The sequence below is a fragment of the Eretmochelys imbricata genome, chromosome 6 (assembly GCF_965152235.1).
Source record: "Eretmochelys imbricata isolate rEreImb1 chromosome 6, rEreImb1.hap1, whole genome shotgun sequence".
NCBI classification, from domain to species: domain Eukaryota; kingdom Metazoa; phylum Chordata; order Testudines; family Cheloniidae; genus Eretmochelys; species Eretmochelys imbricata.
This window is the reverse complement of record NC_135577.1, coordinates 75044368-75055347: the sequence shown is the minus strand read 5'-3', so window position 1 is coordinate 75055347 and position 10980 is coordinate 75044368. Positions and strand designations below refer to the sequence as shown.

Sequence of the window (10980 nt, the reverse complement as noted above, 5' to 3'; positions counted from 1 at the left end):
CACGTTGTGCAAGTTACACAACTGCTGTGAAGAAATGCCCAAAGTAAATTCAAGCCACATAAGGAAATTCATAGATTACAAGGCCAGAAGAAACCACTGCGATCATCTAGTCTGACCTCTTGTATAACACAAGCCACAAAAATTCCCCAAGCATAACATCCAATCTTGATTTAACAATTTATCAATGATGGACAATCCTCCACAACCTTTAGTAAGTTGTTCCAATGGTTAATTACTCTCACTGTTACACTTACACCTCATTTCCAGTCTGATTTTGTCTAGCTTCAACGTCCACCCATTGGAGTATGTTGTACCTTTCTTTGCTAGACTGAAGAACCCATTATTAAATATATCTTTCCTTTCCTATGTAGATACTTATAGACTAATCAAATCACCCTTTAACTTTCTCTTTGCTAATAATAAAATGAGATAAGGTAGGTTACCTTTGATACTGATAACTGGGATTTCACATCCAGTGTCTGTATTAATAGTATCATAGGAACTAAAAACTGCAGAGGGGAGGGAACTCAGAGGACAGAATCTGGCCCTGAAAGAATGCTTCTAACTTTATAACATGTTCACAACTAACCTCAACGCTATTTTGTTAGTTTTGTTAGCTAATGTGCAGTTTGCCTTATACCTCATCTCCGTTTGTCAGGAAATATAAAATGCCGTGTTAGATTTTGCACATTAACAAATATTTCTTGTGCTTGTTTCAGCTTCTTTCTAATGTATCTCATTAATAAGGATGAAACTGAGCACACTGGTCAGGTGAGTATGAAGTAGAATTTTCAGAGCAGGCTAAAATGAAGCATAAATTCATATTTTCATCTTCAAGGTCTGAGTATGAAACTTCAGTCTTGACATCACCACACTACTAAGCTAACCCTTCCCAACACACCAAACTACTAGCATTGGGAGGCTACCATCGGTAGGGGATGCGGAGTTAAGGTTGTGGTCTGTGGTAAGGTGTGGGGCTGGCAGAGCAGAGGATACATACTTTTAAATATACTTTTTGTATCTGTGTTTGTGTGTCAAGTAGCAAATAACAACCCTGTTTCACAATGTAGTTTTTGTATGTTGATTTAATTTGTAAAAATAAGCTATTATAAAACCTTAGACCCATAGAATTGTTTCCTCTTTTTAAAAAATGCATTGTTCTGAAATTGGTTCTAGTTATTTTCAAATGTGCAACTGATTCATGTTTAATTGTCCAAGCTGGGAGAAAAAGACCATCAGATTTTTAAAATTTGTATAATTAAAGATACTAATATGAGGATATTTATTCAAAAAATGTTTGACAGGTTCAAAATTAATGGGACACAAATATTTTAAATTTCTCTTTAAGGATTTTTTTTTAAGTTTAAACAAATATAAGTACAATTTAAAACAAAACTTTTAATTAGGAAGGCTTAATTTGCAGTACAATAGTTGTTAAATGCATATTTTATATTGGATGTGTCCAAGATTTTCTAAAAGAATATTTATGTACATTTAAAATGATGAAGTTTCAGAACAAAGAGAAGTCCACTGGTAGCTGAACTGATTTACAGTTTATCTAGTTGTATTAGTACGAAGCCTCAGTACACATTTAATTGGCTTAGCTTGATTTTGTAACTTACCCTATGAGCTAAAAACAGTTTGTGCCTGTACATGGGGGTTTGCACTGGGATAATGAAATTGATTTAATGACATTGGTGTAACATTTCATAGACCATGACTGAGGGCTTGTCTACACCGCTTAAGTCAGTGTAACTTATGTCGCACTACATCGACTGAAAGCAGTGTCCACAGATTCCGCCTCTCATTGAGGCGGCGTCAGACATGTTACAGCAGAGTAGGTGCAGCTGTGAACAATGTAGCACAGTAGTGTAGACTAGCCCTAAGAGACACTTTTCTCTCACTATGCCCTGAAAATTTACTTCTGGGTATTTACGTACAGAAAGCTGCACAGTTAAACTTTAGCGCAGGTTTCAACAATAAGTTTATAAAGGTTGTATAATGTCCTCTGCCATCAATTGTAATATGTGTACATTGTAAGGACAAAAAGAAAAGGAGTACTTGTGGCACCTTAGAGACTAACCAATTTATTTGAGCATAAGCTTTCGTGAGCTACAGCTCACTTCATCGGATGCATACTGTGGAAAGTTTAGATCTTATATACACACAAAGCATGAAAAAATACCTCCTCCCACCCCACTCTCCTGCTGGTAATAGCTTATCTAAAGTGATCACTCTCCTTACAATGTGAATGATAATCAAGGTGGGCCATTTCCAGCACAAATCCAGGGTTTAACAAGAACGTCTGAGGAACAGTGGGGGGGGGGGGGGGGGAAGGAATAAACAAGGAGAAATAGGTTACTTTTTATAATGAATCAACCATTCCCAGTTTCTATTCAAGCCTAAGTTAATTGTATCCTCTGCCATGTACATTGAGCAAAGTGGACAGTCTCTATGTAAAAGAATAAATGGACTCAAATCAGATGTCAAGAATTATAACATTCATTAACCAGTCGGAGAACATTTCAATCTCTCTGGTCACTCGATTTCTGATCTCAAAGTGACTATCCTTCAACAAAAAAACTTTGAAAACAGACTCCAACGAGAGACTGCTGAATTGGAATTAATTTGCAAATTGGATACAAGTAACTTAGGCTTGATTCGAGACTGGGAATGGTTGATTAATTATAAAAAGTAACCTATTTCTCCTTGTTTATTCCTTTCCCCCCCGCCCCACTGTTCCTCAGACGTTCTTGTTAAACCCTGGATTTGTGCTGGAAATGGCCCACCTTGATTATCATACACATTGTAAGGAGAGTGACCACTTTAGATAAGCTATTACCAGCAGGAGAGTGGGGTGGGGGGAGAGAAAACCTTTTGTAGTGATAAACACCCATTTTTTCATGGTCTGTGTGTATAAAAACAAACATATTCTGTATTTTCCACAGTATGCATCCGATGAAGTGAGCTGTAGCTCACGAAAGCTTATGCTCAAATAAATTGGTTAGTCTCTAAGATGCCACAAGTACTCCTTTTCTTTTTGCGAATACAGACTAACACGGCTGTTACTCTGAAACCTGTCATTGTAAGGACAGTACTAATTATGGTTATTTTGTATAAAGCAATAACTGAAAATAAACATATCTTAAAATTAAAATACCTTTTTTCTCCTACTGTTTCAGGAATCATTTGTATGGAAAATGTACCAAGAAAGATGCTGGGATTTCTTCCCAGCTGGAGATTGCTTCCGTAAACAATATGAGGATCAACTTGGATAAACTTATCATGAAAGAAGCTAATATGTTAATGAAATGTAAAACCCAGTAAAAATTAAAAACTTACCTTTTATAGTGTAATTCAAAGGTCACATTTGTTTACCATCTCTTTACTGTGAACTTGTTTAAAACCATCCACTTAGGATTTTTGTGCCTAGCAGATAAGACAAGGGCCTTATAGTCTGGATTTCAATTTTCCTTTTGAAAAAAAAAAGGGGGGGGGAATCTATACATTGAAGATTTAGTTACCTTAAACTTTCCAATTCAAACGGAGACTGAAATTGTAACTGTTTTTGACCCAATGTTTGGTGGTATAGTTGAAAGGGCTAAAAGAGACATCATTTCTTAAATGCACAATATCTGAATCTTAAGCACTTGAATGTCAGGTGACTATGACTCACATTGTGAAATTAAACATTTTAACTGCAGTCTAATTTTTCCCTTGGTATTTGCTAGTGAATGTATCAAGATACAGCTTGAAAAGCTTTAAGCAGTCAAAGAAAAATTTTCAAACACTTTATCGACCTTGAAATATCGATTAAGTGCCTTAAAACCTCTGTAGACATAGCTATGCAAGGTTTTTATTTATGTTAGTGTTTTAGATTGACAGTTCTATTAATTAGTTGTGTTGCTTTTCCATCGTACTGTATGAAATTGCACTTGAAGGTTATTAATATACTTCTTTCAATAACAGCTGGTAAGATGCTGCTGTTAAAAGGCCAAAATTAAATAATGCTTTATGGTCATCTGTAAGTAGTGAAGTTGCTACCTTTATGCATTTTTCTTCAAATAAAATTAAATGCCCGCTGCAATAACCAAATAAATAGTAATTGGGTTGTCTTTGCCTTATTTTTGGCTGATTACATAATAGAAAGCTGATACAACACAGGATGCACAGTTAAACACACAACTATATTTACTAACACTATTTTATTTTTGGAACTATAGATAGCAAGTAGAAGTAGAAACAAACGCTCTGTCAGTGTGTATTATTTTGCATCTTACATTATAAGCACAGGTTTTTGAAAAAATCCTAATTTCATTACAAGATCCTTCTTAATGAACTCAATTGTAACTTTAGACCTTTTTGTTTAGAGAACACTTAGATAACATTCATTTAGAATTTATCCAAATGTGTTATTTCAGATATTGGCTGAAATAAAAGTATGCATTGAGTATATTAAATCACTGAGATGAAGCAGCTAGTTCAGTGAATTCTTGTAGACTGATATTTTGTACTTAACTTCTGCCATGTTCATTTATTTTTCATTTACTTGCATGACAATGAAATGTGGGCTTTAGGAGATCATACTATCCAACCAATCTTCAAGCTCTTCCTCAGTAATGTTTTTAGATGTAGTTTTCTGCTGTTCAGATGCTGAACTCATTTCTTCAGTCACACCCAACTCGAGCGGAACTAAGAAAATAAATACAGGAAACAATTCGATGTAAAGTTTATCTTTGCACTATGGAAACTTTTGAGATATGACAAAGTTAGCATTTTGCTTTTCAGTTCCTGATTGAATAAAAAGAAAGGATGACATTTAAATAGAGTGTATGTCAGCTAACTGGGAGAAATCACAAAAAAGCAGGTGAGTAAAGCAACCAGTATTAGGTGGCTGCCATCTGACTAATCTGCTGGATTTTTTTAGGGCCACTGTAAAAGAAGAGCTTATAGCTTCTAACAGGGCTAAGTTTCCAGTCTACAAGATTCCTAACTGATCCCTACTCCACCCCCCTACTGAGATCTTGTCTCGAGTCCCATGCAGACTTCCTCTTATGTGAGAGATCAGCAGGAGATCATGGCAGCAGAGCTCCTTTTGTGATTATTAGAGGGTTATCTTAGTGACTACACATTTATGTTTGCATTTTATTTTTCACTTAATGCAAATCTTCTAAGAAAACATGAAATATCATTCTCAGATGTGCTATTTCAAGGTCTTTTTTTACACTCTGTAGTAACAGCTCAAGGTTTCTTGCTCTGTTCATGGTGGCAGTTTCTCAAATGTACAACCTTAACCTCAGAATTTTTAACAACAAACAGTAAAATCACCAGTGTGAGAGAAGCTGTAAATTACAATTTCAGTTTCACATCTTTTGGGGATTTTTTGGTGGAAAGCATGAGAACGAACATTTAAACATCTCTTTATTGAACTCTTTGAAAAACGTTGCAGGCTCAGCAAAATCCTGCCAGCTACATCCTTTTCTAAAGCATTAAGGGGCCATGCAGACTTCAGTATGTATAGGAAAGCTGCAATTAATATATAACTAAATCAACACTTAACTTTTAAGTGTAGACCAAGTCTTAGACAAGCTTTATCTTAACTTAGATAGGTCAGTCAGCAGTGTGGAAAAAACCAACCCCCCCCAACAGACATAGTTATGCTGACAAAACCTCAGCACAGATGCAGCTCTGTCAATGGAAGAGTGCTTCTGTCCTTTGGCATGGTAGTGTTTCCACACAGGGGGCTATGCTAGCATAGACTCCATAGTGCAGATGTTGCCACAGGGACCAACAGAATAAAATATACTGGAGTTTCCTAGACAGGAATTTGAATACATAAGCCCAATAGGTATTAGGATAATTTTCAAAATATGAAAGCCTTACTACATCTATGCTTTCCACAATCTATCCTGAGCCAAGATATGCAGGTACCTCACTTTTGGTTTTGGTGAAGATGGAGGAATGATGAAAATTGGGTTTATAAGAGGCATCTAGCTTCAGTCTTTACCTACAGAGGTTCATCTCCCTAATTATATTTAATTAGTAAATGATGTGAAAAATATTTTGTAAAAATAATGGAATCATAGTAATATGACACCTCGTTACTGGTGAGAATTTGGAAGAGATAACCAATTGTTTCGGTGTGGATTAGCAAGCTTCTACTGTACTTAGCATCTTCAGTAAATTTCACTCAAGGATTATACCCATTTTTGAGTCCTAAAGCTTTGGAAATTACGTTAGTTAATATTACTCTTATGAATCAGACATAATTGCCGTTAAGAATATATTTTTCTAAAAAAAATGTAGAAGACAAAAGTTTAAAAAGTATTTTAAAACCTGTCATCAGAAACAAACCCCTGTGTGTTTTCCCCAGGCTTATTAAAAGGTTAGTAACTGAGTAATAGCACTGCCACTCAAAAGGCTACTGAAATCTTTCATTGACAGAAAACTCCCGAGCAGTGAGCCGTTACGTGTTTAAACTTTGCCAACTAAGGTACCACGTTGCAGAAGAGCTCTATCGATCTCTTAAAATGTTCAAAATGAGCATGCTGACTACAGTAAAGTTCTTCACTGATGTTACTCATTGTCCTTGAAAATGAAAATTCCATTAAACTCTTCAGTGGAACATCACTTTCTGTATTATAGGGTGGAAACGTTTCATCAGTTATGTACACCAGTTTTCTGCCTAATGTGTTTTGGCAGATACATCACTGTGCGGTCTGCTAGATCCAAAAGCAGCATAGTAACTACTGCTGAGTATCTTGCTGTTGACAGGACATTTTTTCAATTCTAGCTCAGATAGAGAAGCAAAAGTATCCTGCAGGTAATAGGATCTTGTTCTGCGACGTTATTAGCTCTACTCTTGCTAACTGATGTTACTTCATTTCTAAGGTTATTAACTCATCTAGAGTGGAGGTCCTTGGGGCCTAGGGAGGTTGCTGAGGGGGCTCTACAGCAGTGAGGAGGGAGGCATCTGTGTTCACTGTCAGGCACAATTCAGTCAGGATTTCTGCATGCAGGTCCTGACTGGCTCCTTTTCCTTCATTCTGGGAACTAAACCCCTCCCCATCTCACAGTGAGCTGCATCTTGTGGATGCTAGGTCCTGCCCTTTCATTCACACAGGGGACATAACATCTACAACAGAGCTGGGGGAGGGGAGTAGAAGGAAGCTGGCACAAAGCCCAGAAGTATCTCTAAGATCAGAGGCCAACAATTTGAGTCCAGCAATTCTGCTTGGGGAAGAGAGAGGGGTATGCTTTGAAGAAAAGAAGGCTGAAAGCAGTCAAAGTGGTCCATTGCCTAGGGTCCTAAAGGACTACACACACTATGGGCATTTTTTTAAAGCAGCCTGAAAAAATTGAAGATGAACTGAATAAAAAAACAGTTTAAGATCCAAAATTATTTATCTGCCCAGACCTGAGTTTAGCGCTGTAGATTTTTTTCTGCTATACAGCATACAGTAAGGAATATGATTTCCTGCTCTATTATAGTTATGGGATCACCAGTTACTACTGGCAAGACATACAACTCAGTCCATCACATTTCATCCTATTTAAAAATTGTGTCTATTCCTTATAGACCTATTCTTGGAAGTCAAAGAATATGCATATTTTAGTGAATACATTTTCTAAATAATGTGTTTAGAATGAGCCAAGTTATGAGTCAGAATATGATCTAGTACCGAAAGGCCTAATACTGGAAAGCACCATATTCCACTATGCTATAAGTAGTAAAAAAAAAGTTGGGGCAGAGGAATGTATTTGTTCTACCACAGTATGTATGAAAGACTCGTATAAAGTTCAGTTTTCATCATGATTTTCAACCACAAGCAACTGCAGTAAGTTTTGGAATGTCAAAGTACTAAACAAGAGAGGTGCCTCTCTGAAAGGTCACCTGACAGGGAGAATGAGAATGAACAGATGTGTTCCTACGCAACTCCAAATCAATGACATACACTGTCAGGGATATGGGGATGATTAGAGAAGCATTGCTGACTTACTAATCAGGAGTTTAACTAAAAGCATCACTACAGAAAGAACATACAAACTAAAAAGGAGTTAAAAATATAAATCTCACCATTTTCCATTTTCAAATTGCTCTCAGCTGTCGTGTTGTGGGTTTCTGACAGGAAGTTGTTTTCTACATGAACAGGAGCATCTAAATTTAGCAGTAAATCTAGTTCTTCATCCAAATTATCTGCCTCTTGCTGTGACACAGAACAGCCTCTCTGAAAGGATTCTGAAGAAGTTGTTCCCGGTCCATCTTTACTTAAAGGCATCAAATGGACAACAGAATCACTAACAGGATCAGAGATTGATGCTATTCCACTTTGACCCAAAGGTGGTTGTAACTGAGTCACTCTCCTCTTGCTGTTTTCAATACTTTTAGATTTTATCTGTGGGAGTTCTGTGGGTGTTGATGCCTAAGAGTACAAGAAAAGACTTGGGTCTTCATTATGGTGAACTCAATTGTTACAGTTGAAATTTAAAAAAGACAGAACAATAATTCATGACTCCCACATACAAATCACTTACTTAATTAAATTCAATGGAACAGATTTTAAAACTGCAAGGAAAGTAAATTAGTACAAAAATAAATTTGAAAATATTTGTGCAATATCATCTATATGTAAAGGTAACTGTGCAAAATTTTTTAAATGAACTATGAGGTTAAACTCTGAATACACCAAACAGCAGCTAGTGACAGGCATTCAGTACATACAGGGAGGGAAGTACTGCCTGTAGTTACACACATTCAGTCCCACTGGAATCAACCTGAAATTAGTAGAATTGCTTGGGTGTCACTGAGGGGAGAATTTGGCCCAGTAATTAGCCTACTGTCTCTGATTTAGGTTTTCCCTTCATAATATCACATACTGAATCATTCTCTGATGTGACACTGTGTGGTTAATGAGGGATTTTTGGTAATATGTGTATGACCAATATATGTGACTCAGTTTACCCACTGACTTTGTATTCCTACCCACTGTGTGTATAGCGGTGAAACTGCTTGCCCAGAACAGGGGCTCAGAGATAGTCTGTTCAGATGCACCAGTCAAGCATGGATGGATATATGCACATATGACTGAAAGACCCAAAGACTGGAACATTAACTTCTAATGATTGGTAGCCCAGGATGGGCTGAACGCAGGGGAATAAAAACAGAGTCTGAGAGACTGTGTTTTAAGGGTGCTGCCTGAGACACAGGAAATGTCTACCCTGCAGCTGGGAGTGAGCATCCCAGCTCGCACAGACACACTAGTGTTACTAGGGCTCAAGCTAGTGCTCTAAAAATAACAGTGTGGCTGCTGCAGCTCTGATGGCTGCTGAGGCTCTCTGAGCTGGGTATGAGCTCAGGTGGCTAGTCTGAGTCACTGCCAGAGCTTCAATTTCCACACTGCTATTTTTAGTGTGGTAGCTCGAACCCTGCCAGCATTAGTTTGTCTACCCGGGCTGGGCAGCTTGCTCCCAGCTGCAGCGTATACATGCTCACTCAGGACTGAGGAAATCGCAGACTCAGAGACTGACAGAGGGACGGAGAGCCAAGAGGGGTCCCTAGGAGAGCATTGTACGTAGGTGCAGTTGCTTCTGCCAATATGGACTCTGACTTAAGTTAACCTGGAAAAGTGAAGCTTAAGGGTTCTCAGATGCTGTATTCCAGTTAACTAAGAAATGCTACCTTGTTCTGAAAAAGCTATGCTATGTCACTGCAAATACCTACTGGAGTGCATTGGGCATCTGCTATAGACTACCGGATCAGAAGGATGAGGTAGACGAGGCTTTCTTCGGACAACTAACTGAAGTTTCCAGATCACAAGCCCTGGTTCTAATGGTGGACTTCAATCACCCTGACATCTGCTGGGAGAGCAATACAGCAGTGCACAGACAATCCAGGAAGTTTTTGGAGAGCGTTGGGGACAACTTATTGGTGCAAGTGCTGGAAGAATCGACTAGGGGCTGTGCTCCTCTTGACCTGCTGCTTACAAACAGGGAAGAATTGGTAGGAGAAGTAAAAGTGGGTAGCAACCTAGGCAGCAGTGACGGTGAGATGGTTGAGTTCAGGATCCTGACAAAAGGAAGAAAGGAGAGTAGCAAAATACGGACCCTGGACTTCAGAAAAGCAGACTTTGACTCCCTTAGGGAATTGATGGGCAGGATCCCCTGGGAAGCTAATATGAAGGGGCAAGGAGGCCAGGAGAGCTGGCTGTATTTTAAAGAAGCCTTATTGAGGGCACAGGAACAAACCATCCCGAAGTGCAGAAAGAATAGCAAATATAGCAGGCTTCAGTGAGCTTAAACTCAAAAAGGAAGCTTACAACAAGTGGAAATTTGGACAGATGACTAGGGAGGAGTATAAAAATATTGCTAGAGCATGCAGGGTTGTAATCAGGAAGGCGAAGGCACAACTGGAGTTGCAGCTAGCAAGGGATGTGAAAGGTAACAAGAAGGGTTTCTACAGGTATGTTAGCAACAAGAGGAAGGGCAGGGATAGTGTGGGACCCAACATAGTGACAGACGATGTGAAAAAAGCTGAGGTACTCAATGCTTTTTTTGCTTGGTCTTCACAGACAAAGTCAGCTCCCAGACTGCTGCACTGGGCAACACAGTATGGGGAGGAGGTGAGCAGCCCTTAGTGGTGAAAGAACAGGTTAAGGACTATTTAGAAAAGCTGGACGTGCACAAGTCCATGGGTCCAGATCTAATGCATCCAAGGGTCCTGAGGGAATTGGCTGATGTTATTGCAGAGCCATTGGCTATTATCTTTGAAAATTCATGGCAATCGGGGAGATCCCGGACGATTGGAAAAAGGCAAATATAGTGCCCATATTTTAAAAAGGGAAGAAAGAGAACCCGGGGAACTACAGACTCACTTCAGTCCCTGGCAAAATCATGGAGCAGGTCCTCAAGGAAGCCATTTTGAAGCACTTGGAGGAGAGGAAGTATCAGAGGGGTAGCCGTGTTAGTCTGGATCTGTAAAAG

The 10980-nt window shown here is 38.6% G+C and overlaps 1 protein-coding gene across 1 annotated transcript in view; it reads right to left on the bottom strand.

The window, feature by feature from the left end:
* Window positions 1-4186: 4186 nt before the first annotated feature.
* AVEN (apoptosis and caspase activation inhibitor) overlaps window positions 4187-10980 on the bottom strand; it is a 170740-nt gene continuing 163946 nt past the window's right edge. Inside the window, exons 5-6 of the mRNA XM_077818928.1 lie at window positions 8078-8423; window positions 4187-4692 (exon numbers count right to left, since the gene is read on the bottom strand). Of these exons, the coding sequence (XP_077675054.1) occupies window positions 4574-4692; window positions 8078-8423 (465 nt within the window). The 3' untranslated portion in view covers window positions 4187-4573. The remainder of the gene's footprint in view (window positions 4693-8077; window positions 8424-10980) is intronic.